The sequence below is a fragment of the Dipteris shenzhenensis genome, chromosome 24 (genome assembly GCF_047967505.1).
Source record: "Dipteris shenzhenensis isolate YYH24624 ecotype China chromosome 24, Dip_SZ_1.0, whole genome shotgun sequence".
NCBI classification, from domain to species: domain Eukaryota; kingdom Viridiplantae; phylum Streptophyta; class Polypodiopsida; order Gleicheniales; family Dipteridaceae; genus Dipteris; species Dipteris shenzhenensis.
In genome coordinates, this window is record NC_141619.1 from 7,500,980 (window position 1) to 7,523,759 (window position 22,780).

Genomic DNA, 22,780 nt, shown 5'->3' on the forward strand with positions numbered 1-22,780 from the left:
AACTTTGTGTTGCCCGTCGTGATGTAGGTGTCTAAGTTGATTACATCATCATGTGTTGAAACACCTTACTGTGGAGCATCTTTGATCCACAATAAGCCATGATTGTGCTCGCTACCGTGGTTTTGAAATTCAGTTAACGAAGAAAAAATCAATTACTTTCCCAACAATTGTGTCATCTCGCTTTAGTAATCTCTTCATTGCTTGGAACTTATTCGCATAGTATCTTGTGTTGTTATTGGATCCAACCTTATGAGATCTCTTGCTATCATTTGTAAGGTGTTCAGATCACCATTATTTGTTGTTCTGTGGAGCTATTGAAGGCATGTCATTAGTGGTTCCCAAAGTTTCTCTGTAGAAGAGAACGTGATAAAGAATGTAGGATGACCCAATTGTTGAATCATTTTGCAAACAAGTTTTTCTTTAACTTGTACTTGTAATCCAATGATGCACAGAGGCATGTGAAGTCACGGAAATCAATGTTTGACTGTAAAAGCTTCTCGATGTTCGTGTCTTCTAATGTATCCCTACTTTCAATGTTCTTCCTCGTAGCTAGCCTTTTCTCATGCGCACCTAAGTTGAAGAGAGAACTTGCCGAACAAGTATTTTCACTATTTTGAAGAATAGGTTCTCTATGCAGTATGCGAATTGTCGGTCCTTATTCATAAATTTCCATCAAGCTATTTCTTGATAGCGTGTTCGTGCAGGTTCATTGTAGTTCCTTTCTTGGCCATAGACAGTTGGATTCAATGACTTCACACTGACTGTGACAACATAATACACAGAACAAACAAACTTATATCAGAGATTAAAAATTAGTACTGAAGCATGTGCCCAAGCTATTCAAACTTATGACAAACAAAAAATTTAGTTTGGAGTATTAATCATCACAACAAATAAATCACCAGTTCTCTACCCAATATGAATAAAAACTTACAGTGGTAGAGAAGATGGAAATAAATTTCAGACTAGATGATCTTATATGAAAGAAAGGTTGTTTCAGAATACAAGTACAGCATGGTAACTATCCACTATCTGGAAACAACAAAGTTATTAAATTGCACAAGATCTATTCACGAGTATTTCATCTCCAAAAGGTCTACTAGACCACTTTGTGGGTGGAAAAATCGGTTGTCGTAAAAATCTAACGGCAACAGTGCCTCTTGACACATGCAACCACATACTTCTTGGTGCATGTACTATATTTGCAACAATACACATACAGCCTACGATTTTTGTAATAAAACCCTGGAGAGAAGGAAACAATTGGACCCCACGGTTACAATATCTCCTCACCCAAACAATTGTTGCCATGCATCATAAAATATAGCCAAAGCCCACATAACCTTACCTTTTGCATATGCTTGCCTAGCTGCTGCAACAAATGCTTTCCTTAGAGATTTTGCATTGCTAGCTTTCTTAATGCCTCTTATCTTAGAAATCCCACCAGGCTTCAAAGTTGTCAAGTACAGAGTCATAATCAATGGAGCATTTGAGGAAGTGGTATCCTCTACTCCACAATCAAAGGTAAATAATTAAATAATATCATGAGATGAAGAACACAATTACTTCTAAGACAATGCACATTCATGATAGGAAGACATAGTACATATGCTAAAAGACATACCTTTAATACAGTTCATGTAAAAATTTGATGATTGACCAAGCTCCCTTGCTGTGCTTAATGGTGATAAGTCTATCACATAAAAGCCAATGAACATTGGAATAAAACATCACTAAAGGTGAAAACAAAGGAATACATTCTCGACATGGAGTGTACTTACTCTTGAACACGCTCTTGCCTTCATCACAACAGATGTCTACATCCTCCAAAGTCGCTCTTCCCTTCAAATTGTTCTTCTCAACAAGTTTATCATAGAAGGCTGGTGTCCCTTCCACGAAAGAATGTGAGAGCGGACTATAGCCTGCACATCTAGACGACAATGTGACTACAAAACTAACAACATGTGTGTGGGTACAAAACTTACGACATGTGCTCGTGATTGGATGAGTACAAATAAATTTCCAATGACCAATTCAATTAAACAACAAAAAAGAGATCCTGTTCTACAATGTTAGAGCCTACGGAATGAAAAATATAAATAGCACATGTTGAAAGACATGGTTCCGCTATAGCAGATACCATTAATGCCATGTCCACCTCTGAAAGCAATTCAAGTCCACTTGGGAATTCATAACAGTCTGCAAATTTAGTTACTACAAGATTCGATACTCCAAACAAATTTTCAATGATCAATTCAACTAAACCAACAAAATGAGATCTTGTTCTACAATGTTAGAGCCAACAGAAGGAAAATAGCAAATAACATATGCTGAGAGACATGGTTCCGCTACAGCAGATACCATTAACACAATATCCACCTCTGAAAGCAATTCAAATCCACTTGGAAATTCATAACAGTCTGGAAATACACCTACAAGAAGATCCAATACTCCTACATTACAACACAAGAGCAGCACACATAGATAAAGAACAATACCACATTATATCTCAAGAAGGACTCCAATGTGGACTGAATTTTGGGGATGTGGCTGCAAACGACGTAGTCCAGCATGTGGTAGTTACATTAAAGAGTTGGATGGTCGTATATGAAACGCCTCCAAAGAACTTCCATCACCAAGAAGGTTCATGAGTAGTACCCTCCTCCAATTAACACAAATCAACGTGCGTGTCCAAGGGAGGGAGGCTTAGACATTCAATGCAGCTGTGTCCGGGTCTGCCAGATTTTATGTGGCAATCGGTGATGCAATTTTTGAGAAGTATGCCTAACTTGTAAACAAGTATCACCGTATGAGCTTTTTCAATGGAAAATGATAACGTAATAATGCGCTGGCATTATATTATGAATGAGATGGATTGCTATGAAATATAAAAATTCACATGGGTATGACGCCACACTTCGTCAAGGATAATGCAAAGGTTGCATTGAAGTATCATAAATAGCGATCGCAAAGGCTAGTGCAAGAGACCTTGCAAATGCAAGACATGTTCTATGAGGTATACTAAAAATGAATGTAGTTAGAGCTACTGACAGGACATCAAATGCGTTTAACTATAACCTAACGCACATTCTCACAAAAATTGTTACAGATTGGACCAACATATGCATGCAAACGAGGTAAGCATGAATGAAAGTCATTGTGATACCGATTTCATTTCACTATGTTCGGTGTCAATTCAAGCCTTCAGATGTAACACTTCGTCAAGGATAATGCAAAGGTTGCATTGAAGTATCATAAATAGCGATCGTAAAGGCTAGTGCAAGAGACCTTGCAAATGCAAGACATGTTCTATGAGGTATACTAAAAATGAATGTAGTTAGAGCTACTGATAGGACATCAAATGCGTTTAACTATAACCTAACGCACATTCTCACAAAAATTTTTACAGATTGGACCAACATATGCATGCAAACGAGGTAAGCATGAATGAAAGTCATTGTGATACCGATTTCATTTCACTATGTTCGGTGACAATTCAAGCCTTCAGATGTAACACCGCTATCTTAGAAAAAGTCCTAACATTTGCAAGACCCAACTAATAAATGTTACATCTACCTACATAAGGCTAGAATGTATCCAATTTTGCAAACTAAACTTTTCACTTGCTTAACAAATGTCAAATGTTACATGGACCAATTCCTGTAGATTGTACACGAAGATGTGACTTGGGATACAAGCTATGATAACACCCACACCATGAGAAGATGGAGTGCATACATAAAGTTTCTAGAACAAGATTCGGTTCCAAGAACCTATGCGCAGACAATTGACTGAAGTCGACATGTTTTGCAATCCCACTTCAAGACAATTATCTTTGTCTAACTATGAACCTAGAGTAATTGACATCGAGGAGATGCGTTCTTAATGTATTCAAGAATATTGCCCACTTCCCCCTCAATGATACACTCCAAGTCCTACTTCATCGCACCCTTGCTTTGAGAAATGGACCTTGTCACCCTTTTGTTATGCACACTAAGTTGGAGCAACTTGCCTATGAGAAACGTTGGCAATTTCCTCTTGCAACCTCTTTGTACGGATACAGAGTAGGAAGACAAAGACACGTGACATGCATGGCCTAAAAATTTCTCGAATGCGTCTTAGAATGTGACACCATAACTTGCATATACCGACAGTCGAAGAGTGACGCCTCTACCTACGATGACCTCCGTGTTTTAATTCTACATACTTTTGGAAGGGCATAGGTACTCTTATGGGTGAAAATTAGGACATAGAAGAACTGGTAGGCCAAAAAATTGAGTTTTCCAGTATCACAACAGAATGGTGGAATCAGACTTAGTGTCGCAGCTCTTCTCATCCATGTCGTTACCAAACTTCCTCTCCATGTCTGCAACAGACAACGCAAGTAAGTGATTAGAGAAAATGAAGACGAACAAAGCGAAGCAGCTCAGAGAATTGAAGCAAAGTGAATGAATCAAAGGAAAGTTGACGTGAATAATGAAAGGCCTCTAACAAAGGTCGAGCTATCGGTCTCCATCGACTGCACGGAGAGGTCAATTTTGTTGCTGCCTTCCATCCTAGACTGAAACGCTAAAGCAAAACAGAGAAGAGGGAAACTAACAACCAAGCAAGAGCAGATTACTATCGCAACAGGAGAGAAAGAACCCACAATTATGTAGATACACATCCACAGATGCCACCAAGCGCACACACCTCGCCAAAGTTTCATATGCCCTCCACACAGCTTGCCATGAGAGTATCCCACAAACCTCCACAGGCCGCCATGCTAGGATACGCCACACAAACCTCCACATGCCGCCATGCCAGGAAACCTGAGATCATCATGCACATAGGCACAATAGATTCACCCCAAAAACCTGCACACAGCCACCTCTGGCGAGCGATTCACTACACAACCACCTCTGGCAAGTGATTCACTGCAAAGACTGCCATGCACAGGCCCGGTTCCATCCACAGAATGCCATGCATACAGCCACCACGGTAGCCAATATTAATCAAAAAATTAAATTTGTTATTTTTCTCATTGCCACCCAAAACGAATACTAAGGCCTACGCATTGGGGCTGGCCAACAAACCCTTGGTGAGAAAATTAAGGTATGAAATAAGAGGACTAAGCGTCGTTAGCTTTCCAACCAGATCACAAAACTGCTCCTCCGTCTCTCTCGCAGGATCGTGGCCATGTCTGTGCAGGAGTACCTAGAGAAACATAAATTGTCTCAGCGGATCGAAGATGCAGTCAATGCAGCAGTCCGAGCCAAGGCGCCTGATCCTGTCATCTTCATCGTAAGACTGGCGTCTCGTCATCCCCAACTTCGTCGTGGTTTCTCCGCTTTCTATCCTTGATTTTGAAGCTTCACATTGCGGATCTCAACCCTACTTACCAAACGAAGGGAAAATTACCGATTTTGGACGCCCCATTCAGCCAATCTCCCAATCAATTTGCCCAGCAATGCACGCGGAGTATTTGTTACAAGAGCGCGTCTTTCAATCGTCTTGTTACCTTGCTGCAAGGCGGTTGAGTTGAACCGTATGGGTTGCTAAACGCATGACCGAAGCTGTTCGGTGTCGGTTTACATGTAGTGCCAAACACATTTCATGCAAAGTTCAAGGGTATCGGATTAGGCTCTGTTTATATTTCAATGCAATTGTTTTGTAAGGTGTTTCGGCTCAAAATATGACAATAATCAAACGAGCAGCAAAACGATCTTGAATGCTAAGGAGTGCAAGCAGGGGGAAGAACTTTTCATAATGCATTTGAGTTTGGGAATTTGGGAGGTGTTTCGGCTCAAAATATGCCAATAATCAAACGAGCGGCGAAACGATCTTGAATGCTAAGGAGTGCAAGCAGGGGGAAGAACTTTTTCATAATGCATTTGAGTTTGGGAGGTGCTAAGAAACGCAAGGGAAACTTTTAAGTTCCAATGCAGCTGCTCTTAATAAATTACAATTTGCGAGCAGTTGTTTAAAAGTCTCCTTGGATATATTTGGAGTCCGTAAGTCGACTAGATCGGGATAATATCCATTAGTAGAGAATTGCAATGAAACTCTTTCATCTTCAAATAACTTCAATTTCAAGCCTTCTACAGCAAAGGCTTCTACAATGCTGCATTACGTACCGAAGACTGATCTCACCATAAGCACATCTGGTGAGGACCTTTTAGCGATAGCTTGTAGGCTTGAAGAATATAAGCGAGTACAAAATTGGCATTTATCTTTTAGCTACCATGTTTTGATCGGGCAAATTAAGCCGCATTCAATGTTTAGCCTTAGGCTTGTAAGGCAGGAAGAAATTACCGTTAATCTTTTAGCAACTTGAACGAGTAAGGTGACTTGTATCACAATTTAGTTAAAGAAAAGGAACTTCAATCGCACTGCCGATCTTACCTTGTAAAATGAGGAAGGTCTAACCTGTAAATGGGCTGTACATGCCTGAACAAAGACATTTGCCGATGGAAAGATTAGCAAACACAAGCCCTCCTTGCTTTCAGGTGGCTTGAAATACCGAGTTGCCTCGTTCTGAAATTTTAACAGCAGTAAATGGCCTTTTTTCAACTGTAGATATTGGTGTGCTAAATGCAAGTGTGAGTTCTGGACTTGAACTTGTCACAGTCGGAGGAACACGTTTAGCAAGAGTAACGTAAAGTAATATTAAACAGGAAACGACAGGAAGTATAAAGTAATGGGAGTAGCTCTCCAGGGGCCATGGATTCGCTTGTTTTCGATAAGCAATGTGTATAGACATCCACAAAAACAAAGAGATCAGGCACACAACTAGATGCAATTGCATATATGGAGTGGGATTCTTGAAAGTCCCTTCTTGTAAAGCATTACCTACCTGTGCTATCTATCAGGTGTTACCTCTTAATGTCTCAAGCCCTTTACTGGTAAGGTAGTACATATGAGCTTGAAAGGTGTATCTACCTGTAGGTAGGAAGCATTAGTGACGTTTGGCCCCAGTGAACGTGAAGAACTGTAATGGTCAGGGATGTATGAGCCACTCCGAATAATATCTTCATGTCTGGTTGTAGTAGGCCATTTGCTTGAGTTGTTCGCATTGGGCCTTTTGTACGAGCTGGTTGACATATTTCTTTGGTCTTTTCCAGCTGTTTCTTTTTAAAATTAAATTGTTTTGACAGCTTGTTTGGTGGATGATTCTTTGACTTTCAGTCGAGTCATATGAAGAGAGCTGTTTCGTCAAAGATCACAAAGATTTTAGCCCGCCAAATACTAGATAGCCGAGGCAATCCCACAGTGGAAGTTGATGTGCATACAAATAAAGGATGGTTTCGAGCAGCAGTACCTAGTGGGGCCTCAACTGGAGTGTAGGTGCATTTCTATCTTGGATTTTGGGGGCTACATGGATTGCATTCTCTTAAATGATAAACAATGCTCCATTGAAATCCCTGAAGCTTCAAAAGGTTGAGTAGCCATGTAATACAGCTCCTCCTCTGTATTTTCTAGGCATGAAGCTGTGGAACTGCGGGATGGTGATAAGAGCAAATATTTGGGAAAAAGTGTACACAAAGCCATTGCCAATGTGAACGAGAAGATTGCAATAGCATTGGTTGGGATGGATCCGACACAACAGGCACAGATTGATAAAGCGATGATTGATCTGGACAAGACCGAAAATAAGGTGGTTGTTTCTTTTGATTCGAGGGATGTTGTGGTCTGTTGCTATTTAGAATTATTGCTAGTGCTCTCTAGTTTAACATTGCCTTTTCCCCTCCCTCTGTTTTTGGTTTTGGGGGCAGGGTAATCTTGGTGCAAATGCAATTCTAGCAGTTTCAATGGCTGTGTGCAAAGCGGGAGCTGCAGAGAAAGAGGTGAGAACTTGGTAACTTTTTTCTGGAATCTCTTCTTTGAAAGTGCAGTATGTAAAGGGATGCTAATATTTTAAACAAATGAACTGTACCGAATTTTTAATTCTGCATGTTTGATAGGCTTAAGGAGGGTATTGTTTGACGTTTTAAACACAGATCAGGTGCTTTTTATCTTGGTGTTGGCCGAAGCGATGATTGTCTTAGCTCCATTTTCGTGAAGTTTTATATCATGAACTGGAAGTGCAATGCAAGCGTACGCATGCACGCAGATGTACACGCACACATATGTATGCATGTATATCTATCCATCCATCCATGCGCATGTTTGTATGTATGTATATATATGTGTGTGTGCGCATGTACATACATACATATAGACATACACAAAACAGCTGTTCAGACAGCACTGGGATTTTCTGGATACTTGGTAGCTCCATTTGGGTTGAGGAATGTACCGGCTATATTCAATCGAATGATGACCTGTTAGAAGCACAGATCTTTTGTTGGGACGTCCTTTGATGACATTATAGTGTTTAGTAAGGTGAAGTGGAGCTGCTTGAGTTAATAAAGGAACACCAACAATTCATAAATGCCAAGAAGAGCAAATTCTTTCATCTAGAGATAAGCTTTTTGGGGCATATGGTCTCTGAAGAAGAGATAAAGATGGATCATGATAAGCTAAATATAATCTTAGAGTGTCCAGATTTGAAGACAGTACATGAGGTGATGTATACACACTTTTTGGTTGAAATCTCTCTGTTTTTATGCTACAAACAACAATCCTCAAGAAGGGGATACACAGCTACAACATCAGAAGATCTCATTATATGACAAGAAAACAGCCGTCCCCAAGAAGGGGATATGCAACTACAGCATCAGAAGATCTCGTTATACGACAAGAAAGCAGGGTAATCAAGATCCCGTGCTTGTAGGCAGTTAAAGATGGATTGGCGTAGAGATGTCTGGAAGAAGCAATACTTAGCCAGGGAGGGATCACCAAATACCCAATGGTTTCTAGAGTCCAAAGTGTCCAATAATGAACCCAATAAAAGAGAAGATCATACCCCTGCCTGACAAGGTGAAGCCCAAACAACTAGAATAGCTTGCCAAAGCAAGCACTTGGGAAATGAGGAGGAAGCAAACCTTATATAACGTTGCAACTGTGATGTCAGCCAACAACAACGAATGACAAGCAGGATCATCCGAGTGAAGGGCCCAGTCCTTGTGGTGGTCTATAATCTCAAGACGAGGCACTGGCTAAAGTCATGAAGCATCTGTGACAGTAAGTACAATATGGGTCTATAATGCTGTCCCAAGCCAAACTGTCTGCTGCCGCAAGAAAAGATAACACCATACCAGCATCATCAAGCACATCACCGACAAGGCATATTTCTTTTGGCCGAATAAGATAAGAGCACGGGGCTCTTGTAATGCCAACAAATGCACAAACACCTTTGACAATGAATGCACTCAGCACGCGACGATTTCTAGCAAGAGAATCCTTGCCATTTTATTTGAGATGAGAGAGTATGTGCCCCCAATCGGAAAGCATGGTGTGTGACAAAAGGACATCCCTTAACCCTGCCATCAATGTAACCCAGGAGAAAATCCCACTGGGTAGGCTGCCATTGACCAAATGCTGCAGTAGACAAATGCAAAAGCAAGTGTCGCATCATGTACACCCATGGCTGATCACTCTGCATGAATCGAAGCATCAATTTTCCCTTATGAGCCAGAATATGCATATGAATATTTATAATATTCAATCCCCCATGCATCTTCAGCGAGCAAAGATGATCCATAGAAAGTAGCCCAAGGGCTTTACGTCGATGATGAGACCTTCAAAAAAGCTTCATGATAATAGACACAAAACATGAGATATCTTGGTTGGCAAACATCATCAAGGCAAATAAAATTGTATATAGGTAACCAAGATTGATTGGGCTATGCAAAAGTTGACGTGTAATGGGCAGGTAGCCAATTTTCATTATTTTTGCTGGCGGCGAGTAACTGTCCATCCCAAAGGCTAACAAAGTTGGCGCATAAGCTACACGGGTAAAACAATTTTCTAGGGCATAAAATATGATGCCAATCTTTCACATGTAGTGGCAGAAGCTTAGACTTTTGGAAACTAACTTGCAGGCCAGTAGCCAAACCATATATGAAGATAATGCACACATAACGCGTGAACATCTCTTTCAGTGTTTCGAGGAGTGAAGGAGTCATCAACATACACTTGCACATTCAACGGCCTTCTTCCATGTACCTCCAACCCATGTAATGCACCTGTAGTAACTAAGTGATCAATGTATTGAAGCATTGGATGAGTAGGTATTGCATATAACAATGCACTAAGAGGGCAGCCTTGACATATTGGACAAGAAAGAGTCCATTCATCAGTAAGATCACCCGCCACAATGCCGGCAGATCTACTATCTTGATACAACCAATAATTTGTATGCTGCATTTTTTTCGCAAATCCCTGTGAACGCGTGGTGCGCGAGCTGAAATGCCATTGTACAACATCCAAAGCTTTAGCAATATCCACTTACAACAAGAGAATATCTTGCTCACTGTACTCTGCATTTTCAATCCCTATATAAGCACGGCAATATTATCTGTAATATGTATGCAGGGAATGAACCTAAAGTGGGCAAGGTGTAAACCCTTATGCAAAAAACTTTTGACACAGCTTATTGTCATCTTAGCAACCAGCTTGTAGATGATAGGCACGAGTGTGATGGGCCTCCAATCTGCAAAAGAGTCACACAAACGCTTCTTGGGAAATAACTTAATCAACCCTTTGCTCCGTGTGACAGAGAAATAACATTCCCGAACTATTTAGCAAAGTGAGCAATACATGCTTGAGTGAAGAATGTACATTCATAGCTATCGAGACGTGCACACACACACACACACACACACACTTTTTTTTTTTTTTTTTTGGTAAACCCATGAGAGGTATATTATCGAGACGTGCACACACACACACACACACACACACACACACACTCTCCCTACGGCAATCTATCTATGATGCTTGCCATCAAGGAGATCTTCCTCAGTCATGCCTGGAAATAGTTTCTCTTTGCTTTTGATTTCATGTTGAGGCTCTCTGTTTTTTGAGACCCTCATGTAAATCTTGCTGATAATACACACACACACACACACACACACACACACACACACACACACACACACACACATGTCTATATGTTATATACACGACCCGCCTTTGGCAAGTCCTACAAATTCTTACCACGGCCACTGTGCGCATGTGTGTTTTCGTGTGCATGTATACATGTGTGTGTATGTGTGGTAGTCCAAGAGCTTTTGGTAGTTCCATGGTAATCCAAGAGGCAAGGGTGGCACATAGGATAGTCCAACAGCCCGTGGTAGTCCAAGAGTCTGCGGTAGTCGAAGATTCCAAGAGTGGCAGTCTAAGAGTCCAAGGATGGTAGACCAAGAGCTTGTGGTAGTCCATAAGTCCGTAAAAGTCCAACAGTCACAATGGTGGTAGGTTGTGATAATCTAAGAGTCCAAGGGTGGCACGTGGAAGCATTTCCTAAGCTCTTCTTCCCCTAGCTGCTTGTGACACAAACCGTCTTTTTTTACAATAGATACATATATATCCATATACATAGATCTATATAAAAATCTGCGGATATATACGTACACACACACAGTGCCATAGTCACCAGAAATGTTTCGAAACGTAGAAATGTGAAACGTTTCAAAACGTTAAAAAAAAAAGCAAAAGTTTTGAAACACCTAGTTGTACTCTTTAGTGCCAAAAATGTCTAAAATATGTCCCACATATATATGGCATGTTCAAATGATGCTTTACATGTAGAATTTCAAGTAATACTACCCTTGGCTACGTTTCTTTGGGATAGAAACGTTTCGAAACATGAGAAACGCTTCTTTCCCAAAGAAATGTGTTTTGTTGTGACTTAAACATATATGTGTATCTACACACACAAACACACACACACACACACACACACACACACACTTTTTTTTGTAAGCAGCAGTATTCATTAGAAAAAATATACATTCATAGCTGTCTCAAAACAAGAAAGCTACTACTTGGAACTAAAAACAGTGGTAAAAGACTTCTAACTGGGCCAAAGGAAGGTCTCCAAGAGAATGCACATCTTGGAGAGATCGATGCAAGGAGAAATAGAAGAAATGATAAATATCCAATCAAGAGTGCTCGTATAGTCAAATGTTACGAGCATGATATAACAATCACAACGCCTAGTAACGGCACCAATAGAAGAACTAATCTCATAATTAGGTGTAGAGGTATATCTGCCGAATAACCAAAACTGCCTGCTAAAGGACATCCCCAAAAAACGTGCACGAAGACCAGCTCTTAGCTTGGGAAGAAAATTATGAGTGGCAAGACAAGTCCAGAAAAGATGTTGCACAAACTCCTTGGAATGCAAAGCACACAGGGCATGTCGAGGAGGCTATATGTCGTGCAACCAATAAAGATCCAAGTGGTATGGCCCCCATCAAAGATCGCCATAAGAAAACATGCTGGTTGAGAGGAAGCTTACTGCCCTAGATTTGCCGAAGACAACCCTTCCATCAAGCAAGGGGCTTATTGAGATGCCATAAATGATTTCCATGCTGTTGAATCCATGGCTGCGGAAGTAAAAGATGATAATCTTTCTTAGCTGAAAGATCAACAAAAATGAACACACACATGAGCGCGCGCGCACTCACACACACACACTTGTTGCCTTAATTACAGAAATCAGTCCCAAGAAAAGAAAACTCTAAGCTACAATGTATCAGAAGACGTTTGTATAAGACAAGTAAGCAAGATAATCAATATTCCGATCCTGCAGACAATAAAAAAACGATTGCCATAAGGAGGCTCGAAAAAAGAAGTACTTAGCAAGAGACGGGGTACCAAAGATCCTATGATTTTGATCCTTCCATAGAGTCCATAGTGCCCAATAACGAACCCAAATGAAGAAGAGATCATATCCCTACCTGCTAGGATGTACACTAAACAACCACAAATGCTTGCCAAAGCACGTAGTGGAAAAGTGTGCCTGTAGGCGTTGTTGCAGATTCCAGAAACAACAAAAAATCACGAGAGTTTGGGCAATGCCAAAGGAGACGAGGCATTGTCTCCTGTGAGGACAGATATTGTCGACAAAACGGAGGCGCAACATTACAATGTGCCAAGATTTGTCCAAAAGAGAGAACTAGCCATCGAAAAACCTGTTGCGGAAGAGAAAGTTTGCTAGCCCAAATATAATTCAACTTTTCCCTCCACCTTCTGGGAGTACGAGTCAAAAGCCAAATACAATTTGCATGAGCCGAAACCCAAGGGGAGGGGAGCAAAACTTCGAACATCAAGTAGGATCATCCGAAATAAGAGCCCACTCTTTGAGGCGTTCCATGATCTCATGACGAGTGCCTGTAAATCATGCATCATCTGTGATAGTAAGCGTTAGAGGGATCTGTAATGCTGTCCCAAGCCAAATCTTTTGACTACCTCAGGAAAAGATAACATCATACCTGCATCCTTTAGCACATCACCCACACGGGATAATCCTTTAGACCAAAGAAAATATGAGCCAGAGGGATCTATAATACTGTCCCAAGCTAAATCTTTTGACTACCTTAGGAAAAGAACATCATACCCGCATTGTTTAGCACATCACCCACAAGAGGATAAACCTTTAGACCAAAGAAAATATGAGCGATGGGGCTTCTACATGGCTAAAGGATTTGAGAACACTTTCGACCAATGGAAACTCTCCGCACGTAAAGAATTTTCCAATAATGCATCCTTGCCTTTCCATTTAACATGGGAAAGTATATTTTTCTAGTCAGAAAGTAAATGGGAAATAAAAGGGCAACCCTTGACCGTGCCATCCATCTGCCCAAGCATAAAATCCCGTTGAGTGGGTTTCCAGTGACCAAAGTCATTTGTAGATAAATGCGAAATCAACTCACGCATTATATAAACCCAGGGTTGGTCATCTTGCATGAATTAAATCACCTTTTTTGCACGTGTATTCAAAATATTCAATCCCCCATGCATTTTCGACGAGCACAGATGATCTAGTGATTACGTCCATGATGAAATTGCCAAAAAAGCTTCATAACAGTGGACATGAAAGAATTGATATCCTGGTTAGTGAACATAACGAAAGGTAAGGAAAATTGCACACAGGCAACCAAAACAGATGGCACGATGCAAAAACGAACACGTAAGGGCCAAGTAGCTAGCTTCCAGTATTCAAGTTTCTTTCTCGCCTTTGCAAGCACCTAGTCTACTTGTTGGTCCAAAGGGTTACCAAGATGATGCACAAGCTGCGTAGGCGAAACTATTTTCCTAGGCCGTAAAACATGATGCTAGTCTTTTTCATGCCTAGAAAGAAGCTTGGACTTTTGGAAATTAAACTGCAATCCAGCTGCCAAACTAATGATAGAGTGCATAAGGCATGAAATATCGCTTTCAGTTATTTGGCATATTCAATCCCCACATAAGCATTAGTAACATTTTCCATGATGTGTCTTCGAGGAATGAATTCATACTGGGCAGAGTGCCCTGATGCAAAAAACCTTTGATACGACTCACAATCATTTTAGCAACATAACATGCATGAGTGTAATGGGCCTTCAATCCACAAAAGATTCGCATAAATGCTTCTTATGAAATAATATAACCAATCCGTTATTCCAAGAAGCAGGCATAGGTTCAGTTTCCCTAGCATGATTGATCATATATAATAGTGGACGTGAAATGGCATCCCAAAATTTCAAGAACTCCACTGTAACACCATCCCTTCCCGGAGATTTCCATTTGGCACAAGAGTTGATTGCCTCCTTTAATTCTCTTTCCTCAAAAGGGGCCTCAATTTCCATGGCCTGATGAGGAGTTAGGATAGGACTGACATGATGAAGTAGTTCTTGCCTTGCCAACATCATAGCTTGTGAAGGGGAAAGGGTGATCCCAAATTGCTTAGCAAAGTGTGTAACCCAAGCCTATACAAGCTGAGCATGTGAAGAACTCCAGTAAGTTTCACCCTACAAATATTATCACTTTGCCTCTTGTAATGCAACCCTGGAAAAACGGCCTTTGAGGAGCAGCCCTTATCAATAAATGCCCTCTGCATGGTCCTAGTTTCCCATTTCTCCAGTTTTCTACGATTATTGCAATGTAAGAAAAGTTTTGAAGACATAAGTATTATGAGACAAGACTCGAATGTGGCTGAGTTCAGTCAAGTCCTGACAAATGTTTTTTGCCAGTACAAACCATGTACTAAAAACTTGCCAAATATGTACCAACACCTCTAGAAACAATCCCTGAGGTAATGCACTAAACAAGGCTTTGTTTGCTGCACCCTTTGACGGAAAGTCCTCTTCTGCCATGCACCTCTGTGTAGGCTTCAGTGGCTGCTCAAGGCTGGTCGAGCACTCTTTCAAAGTTATGCTTTGATATGGACTGCAGACAGCCCCCTCAGCCCTCGCTCTCAGCCCCTCAGCCCCGCTTTCAACCCGGTCCTCAGCTCCGTACACCCCCGCCCTGCTTGTGCCCCTGTCCTGCGACCTTCTCGCGGTAGGTGCCCTGTCCTGCAATCCCCTATCTGCCGTGCACACCGTAGTACCAGAATAGATCCAGTAGAGCTCAGGATATTGAGACACTCAGTAGATGCACCACACGTGACATGGTACGAGTGACATCGACTTGAGTTTGGGAGCTATCCATGACTTGATTATATATAATGGCCTCCAAATATGGCCGTCATTTGGCAGGCTCATTTGTTTCCCACACGGTGGAGGGACAAGTACAATGGATAACTTGATAGGTCCCTTGGCCTTTGCACCATGGATACATGACTTTACTGTGCCTCCCTCCTTCCGCTCGGTGCTGACCATTCATACCTAGCTTTTAGCATCTCAGCTACCATGCCAGCCATAGGGAGAGTCCCTCCCATACCCACTCGTGTCGAGATCCATTTTGATCATGCTCTTGACCCAGTCTATGTGAGCCATTTAACGTGTGAGCTCTCGGATGCAAACCTCACTCGTGAGGCGCAACGGATTTCATAAGGATTGACACGTTGTAAGAGGCGGGCTTCCTCTCACACAAGATGGAGGAGGTGATTTGATCATTCCGAGGGTGAGACCTATCATCAATTATGGGGGCTTCTATCTGAGGGGACTGGCACACTTATGTGAGCTCACTCTATGACGTCCCAATGCAGACACAACCCGATGTCCTCTATGCCTAGGTCCATCACATGTCATTTGTTCATGGCACAGAATGTACAGGGTGCACTCCGCCGGCTCCATAACCGGAGAGCTCAGGATCATGAGGGACTACGGATTGAACATTTCACACATGGACAAGAGGGCCTAGCTTTGATTTTAGCGCGGATGTTTAATCACACTGTATGCCATGGCTTTCCATACACTTGGAGCACTACCGCCATTGTGCCTATACAGAAAGTAGGGGATCCCTTGGATATTGGGAACTACCACACTCTTATGATTGGCCACACTTTGGCCAAGATATATGGGTCGATAGTAGAGTGCGAGATCAGCAGCAGCTGTCACACAGAGGCATAGGGGCAGTGGGCTCCAGGCTTCCGACGACAATACTCCATCCTTGATCATGGCTTCACCTTGAAGGCATCGTTGAGGAGGCGAGATCGAGGTGCCATGATTAGGAGGCTTTGGGAGATGCAGTTTCCAGAGATTTTGATTTGGGGGGTGATGAGCTTGTATGAGTCTGTTAGAGGGAGAGTTCATGCCCCGAGAGGCCTATTAGATTGGGTTGAGAGCACCATCGGTGTGAAGCAGGGATGCCCTCTTTCATCGATTCTCTTCAGGCTTAGATTGATGAGATCATATCTTTTATTGACCGCCTAGGAGGCGAGGGATCATTGCTGGCAGACTTGACGATACAAATACTGCTATATGGGGATGACATAGTCCTTATATCATCCTTAGCAGAGGGGCTGCAGAGGCACCTGGAGGCCTTAGAGTGTTGTGTAGAGAGAGAGAGAGTTGACAGGCAACCTTAGGAAGACCAAGGTCATGATCTTCAACACCTCATGCATTGTGCTGCACCGACATAGTTTCACTTACCGGGGTGAGCCAGTGGAGATAGTGTAGTCTTACACATACTTGGGGAAGTTTTAACAGGGCCAGCCTTCAGGATGGTTCATGCAGCCAAAGCACGGCTCACATGTGGACAAGGAGCTTTGGCACGACCAGAGAGGCTATGTTTTCAAGCTTACCAAGACTAGCACTAGAGTCATCCATACGGCTACCAGAGAGTGGGGCTGATTCAGTATGGTATGCACGCGTGTCCACATGGTTCGTTAGTCAGGGTATCCAAATCGATTGGCTTCCTACCTTCCAGTAGAACATGGATGCACCACCCGAGTCGATCCCTTGAGATGAGATTACTGTATCATATGGCTAGATCTCCAGTTATGTACATCTTGGGCTGGGGGGCAGGGACCAAGAGTTCCCTACCAAGATCCAATTCTATCACAACCACTTCTTGAGAGTATTGGAGGATGGACTCATCATCAGACGCTAGTACCTCGAGGATAGAGGAGTTTCACATGCATTGAGGATAGCCATTGGACAGGTGCGGGTGTCATCACATCAGCTTGGGATTGAGGCAGCCTTGGGGTTCTCCAAAGGGCAGTAAATTCAAAATAATGAGCAAATCACTTAATTACAGCCACTTAGCAGATTCAAGACAGCGAACAAATAAACTTCCAACACACAATCCAAGAGCTAGGATGCCCCTGGTCCGCACCATACACTAGATTGGCCCCAAAATCGTCGGCGCCCCTTGTGGTATTTCTTTAAGTATACTCAGTGAGATCAAAATACAGCAAAGCCTTGACTTTGCACAACACCCGAGAGATCAATCAACTAAATACTCAAGAGGCCTTATTGCGGTTGGCAAAGGCATCAAAACCTAGTGCAAATTCCATGGCCATCCCGGCAAAAGTTTGTGGGCAAGAGTAGGGCATCCAACTACCAAAATACCCAGAAATTCGCAACCTCTGGCTCAACCAGGCTAGCTAGGCAGAAACCAACATGAACACAAGCTTGGCAGACTCCTGGCAACTGGCGACCAATCTAACAGCCCTGGAAGGCTTCAATCAGCAGGGCAGCAAATCCAAGCTGTCCCAGGCACCTGGAAAGGTCCCTAAAGCATACAACACCTGTAAAAGCAAGGCGAAAGCTATCCGACTGCCTTTAAGCTGCGAACCAGCAAAAGGCTCCTCTTGCAGTCTCACAAGCTCTTGGCAATCCTAGCCATTGCACTTGGGAACCGGCGAAGTGCTTTCTGCTGCTTTTGGTCACCTACGACGGATCCAAACAGCCCTAGACACCTGCGAATGGTTCCTGGCTGCTCCATATGCCTACGACTTGCTCCTGACAGCCCCAAAATATCTGTGAAATCTCCCTGGCACCCTCGTGGTCACCTACGACTGGAAGGGTAGCACCTCTATGGGCTCTGGCAAGGTGCGACTGGAGCTGGAAGGCTTGAGTCAGCAAGTCGACCTGTTCCAGCAAGCATGCATCTGATTCTTGGCGTGGGAAAGTACGTGGCTGCTGGTCGCTGCTCCCTCGTGCATGCACAACTAAAGCCCCCCCCTTGCTGGAAAAGCACCCTAGCCCCACTTTTGGGCCACTGATGCTAAAGTTAGCTAGGGGAAATTTACCCCTCTCTAACCCACTTGCCCCTTGCCCTTGGCCCTAGGAATTAACGCACTAGGTTAGCCTTTTTTTTTCCCCCCAAAGAAAGGGACCTTCTATTAATGCTTGAAAGATTTCATACAAGACAGAAGCCCCGAAGGTGCTGAGTATGGAAAAGACCGGAAAAGGCTGAAAGAAAGAAACTGGCCTGTTCCAGAGAAACCTAGCTCACTGCCTGGGTAATCTCTGGAACTGGGGCTAACAGCCAAGTGGGGGGACTATACAGCCAGCGAATCCCTCACGGAGTGAAGATCTAGAAAACACCTGCAGGCGAAGCCTTGCAGAAACGAGCACGCCTCTCAATAGTCGCCTTGGATCCTAGAGTCCCACGCTCCCAGGTGGACCGTAGAATGTAGGCGATATCCTGCCAGATGGCAACCAAGGTAGCCGAGGGTGGAACGGGGTGCTCTCCCATCACAAGACTGCAGCGAGCTACCCAAATGTTCCAAGCCATGATGTTGGCTACCACCTCCCAAACACTGTCCGCCCTAGGAGGAGGAGGAGCTAGGCTGTCAGGGGGGACCGACTAGGTTAGCCTTTTAACCACTTTAGGCTTGGGCCTCATCCAAATTCTCCACGTACTGATCAACTTCAAAGATCTTATCCTTGGTGTGCAAAATGGGTGGAACTTGTTAAAGTGGAGCACAACGGAAGCAATGGATTATAAACAGAACACTTTATTCATGGAGAATGCCTAATATATAGGCAAGAGAGTATACATCTTTGACATCATTGATGATCTCAGGATGGAATCCTTAGATCTTATAATCACTTCTTGATTCTCTCAATCACACCTACTGACTGACACATCATCAGTCACACCTACACACACACACTCATGTGATCACACTCACAATCATAGACCTTATGACCCCTGGTATGATCCCATGACATCGATTTGTCCCAACATACCCCCCCACAAATTGATGACCTCACCCCTAGCAGTAGTCTATGGGAACCTCATGGCTTGCCCACCTCTAGTGGCAACACACATGATCCACAACCTAGACTCACTCCGGTTGCATCGGCAGTAGACTCATTTGGACACCCTTGCTCCAACATGATCTCACTCCGAATTTGGCTCTTGGTTTACAATTGGGAGAATGGACATGGGAATACCCTTAGATCCAACAAGGTAAAACATAAGACTCACAATCATTTAAGGGGGACTAGTCATGGCAGAGAACCTTATTGACCACACACTAAAAAATCTACTTTGAAGATGTGGGGAAATTCCCCCCCTTGATGGTAGCACTCCTTTTGCGACGTCATTTCCATGCCACCATTATGTCACTTTGAGCTTCCTTGGTAAGCTCCTCTTCTTTAATGTGTGTGATCTTCTTGGGATGTTCAATCTTCATCATGGATAAGAGGGTCTTACCACTTGTCATTGCAACAAGGGTAGTGTCTACTCTTGTACAAAGGTAAGGTTCACATGACTCATAAGGCAATACATGAATGTAAGGCAAAATATGACCATCCAAGTGCAAATAGCCTTCAACTATCATGATAGAAACTACATTCATCACAGAGTCACCTTCAAGCATCAAATAGGCTTCATCATTGTTGTCAATGAAACTCACCATCCAAACATATACATAGTCAAACATAGTCAAACTGGACAGCAACCCAAAGATCAATCTTGAATCGATGCTAGAAGACATTATATGGGCAGATGACCAAAACCAAAAGTGAAAAATGATAAACAAGGAAAATTTTGAGCATCTAACCACTTGCAATGCTTCAGCCATGAAGGAGATTTGAGAGAAACCCCCAAATCGAGCAGAGCGAAGCTGGAGGCTGAAATTCGCATCAATCAGAGAGGCAATGAGGGGGCTTTTTATGCAGAAGTGAAGTGCATATACCAGGCAAATTCCACACCAAAGGATGGGCGAAAATGTGCGCGCTGTTGTTCGGGAGAGCTGCTGCAAATTCGGGCAGAGAAATGATGATTTCTCTTCAAATACGAATCAACCAAAGCTCAAAATTCATGAGCATCAAGCTCATAGCATCACCCAGCTGCTACTAAGAGGAATTTATGAAATTGAACTCCAGTAGGCAGAATTGCGAGCAAGATCGGCGAGCAAAGAATGAAGCAGCACAGTCAATGGCAGCAAACTTTCGCAGATCTGAACGGTGAGAATGTGTGCCCTAGTGTGGGGAAGCTGCAGCCGGAAGGATTTTGAAAGTTAACGGTCGGATGTGGAGAAATCGATGTTGCAAGATTCTGGCAGAATTGGGGAAAATGGGATAGACATGGAAGAGGTGGAAGAAGGTTGAAGAAGATGATGAGGTGGCTCTAGGACGTGGGTGGAGGCTCAAGGAGGGTGGAAAGGCTCTGATACCATGTTAAAGTGGAGCACAACAGAAGCAATGGATCATAAACAGAACACTTTATTCATGGAGAATGCCCAATATATAGGCAAGAGAGTATACATTTTTGACATCATCGATGATCTCATGATGGAATCCTTTGATTTTATAATCAATCCCTGATTCTCTCAATCAAACCTACTGACTGACACATCATCAGTCACACCTACACACACACACACTCATGTGATCACAATCACAATCATAGACCTTATGACCCTTGCTATGATCCCATTACATCGATTTGTCCCAACAAAACTTTCCTTCCATCTTCCACAATCTTACATCTTGTATCGATTTGTCCTTCCATCTTACATCGAAAGGTGCTTTACTTGTAGCAGTATGTATTGTATTGTTGTAAGCAAACTTGGAGTGGCAAATACTGCTCCCATTTTGCCTTGTGCTCTGAAACATAGCACTTCAAAAGATCCAAAGCTATGGAGTTAGCCTCCTCCGACTGTCCCTCTGTCTGTGGATGAAAAGAGGATGACAACTTTTTTTTTTTTCAAAGAAAGGAACCTTCTATTAATGCTTGAAAGATTTCATACATGACAACAGCCCCGAAGGTGTTGAGTATGAAAAAAACCGGAAAAGGTTGAAAGAAAAACCCGGCCTGTTCTAGAGAAGCCCAGCTCACTGCCTAGGGGATCTCGGGAATTGGGGCTAACAGCCAAGTGGGGGGACTATACAGCCAGCAAATCCCTCGCAGAGTGAAGATGTAGAAAACACCTGCAGGCCAAGCCTTGCAGAAACGAGCACGCCTCTCAATAGTTGCTCTGGAGCCTGGTGTCCCATGCTCCCAGGTGGACCGTAGAGTATAAATGATATCCTGCCAGATGGCAACCAAGGTAGCCGAGGGTGGAACTGGGTGCTCTCCCATCACGAGACTGCAGCGAGCCACCCAAATGTTCCAAGCCGTGATGTTGGCTACCACCTCCCACACGCTGTCTTCCCTAGGGGAAGGGCGTCAGGGGGGGCTGCCTCGTGGAGTGAGAGGATGATAACTTAAGAGTGGTACCCATATTTTCAAAAAGTCCTCTCCAGAAAAGACTCGTCATCTGTGGATCCTTGTCATTGATGATAGACTGCGGCATACCATGATACTTGAAGATGTTGTACAGAAAAAACTTTGCCATTTGATCTGCTGAAATCTTCTTCTCTAGAATGAAGTGGGGCTGTTTGCTAAGCGTGCGACAAGTGATGTATGTCCTGACAAATGCCTCAACATCCCGTTTGAAAGTTGGCAAGTAAAAGAAGTGCTCAACAGCCTTCACCGTGGCATCAATACCTCTATGCCTTGTGCATACGGTGGAACATGACTTTCTGTAAGTACCTTCGGCCTCAACTGCTTTGTGACACACAAGCATCTATGCATGAAAAGGAAGCCTTCCTTAGAGTATAATGATCAAATATCCTTGCAAAGTCATCATCTTCAGCATATTGCTCCTTCATAGCATCCAACTCGCTATGATAAGCAATAGTCATTGCCGAAACTTGCCGTTTCTTGGAAACCGCATCAGGCACGGGTCTCTTGGATAAGGCATCAGCCACAACATTCTTCTTGCGTGCAACATGAACAATCTGAAAATGGAATGTAGACAAGAAGTTTGCCCACCTCATATGCTTCTCAGATAGTTTCCTCTGAGTAAGAAAGTAGTGCAAGGAAGAATGATCACTCTGTACATAAAAATCAGCACCCAACAAATGTGCTTCCACGTGGACAAAGCATGAATTACAGCAAGCATTTCTTTATCACAAATCTGCAATTCTGCTTAGTTTGCTGTAATACCCTGCTCTCATGGGCTATAACCCGACCATCT

At 43.0% G+C, this 22,780-nt stretch overlaps 1 protein-coding gene and 1 long non-coding RNA gene across 3 annotated transcripts in view; one reads left to right on the forward strand and one right to left on the reverse strand.

The window, feature by feature from the left end:
• Nucleotides 1-1,093: 1,093 nt before the first annotated feature.
• On the reverse strand, nt 1,094-1,975 carry LOC147886153 (uncharacterized). Its single transcript, XR_015543279.1, has 4 exons — nt 1,782-1,975; nt 1,625-1,672; nt 1,349-1,507; nt 1,094-1,245 (listed from the first exon to the last, which is right to left on the reverse strand). It is a non-coding gene; the product is annotated as an uncharacterized LOC147886153 (long non-coding RNA).
• A 3,135-nt stretch (nt 1,976-5,110) lies between these two features.
• ENOC (cytosolic enolase) overlaps nt 5,111-22,780 on the forward strand; it is a 56,279-nt gene continuing 38,609 nt past the window's right edge. Inside the window, exons 1-4 of one of the 2 annotated variants that reach the window (XM_087395980.1) lie at nt 5,111-5,283; nt 7,168-7,322; nt 7,462-7,636; nt 7,755-7,826. In XM_087395980.1, the coding sequence (XP_087252106.1) occupies nt 5,179-5,283; nt 7,168-7,322; nt 7,462-7,636; nt 7,755-7,826 (507 nt within the window). In that variant the 5' untranslated portion in view covers nt 5,111-5,178. Of the gene's footprint in view, nt 5,284-7,167; nt 7,327-7,461; nt 7,637-7,754; nt 7,827-22,780 lie in introns of both variants that reach the window. The other variant, XM_087395981.1, reaches the window with a different exon arrangement.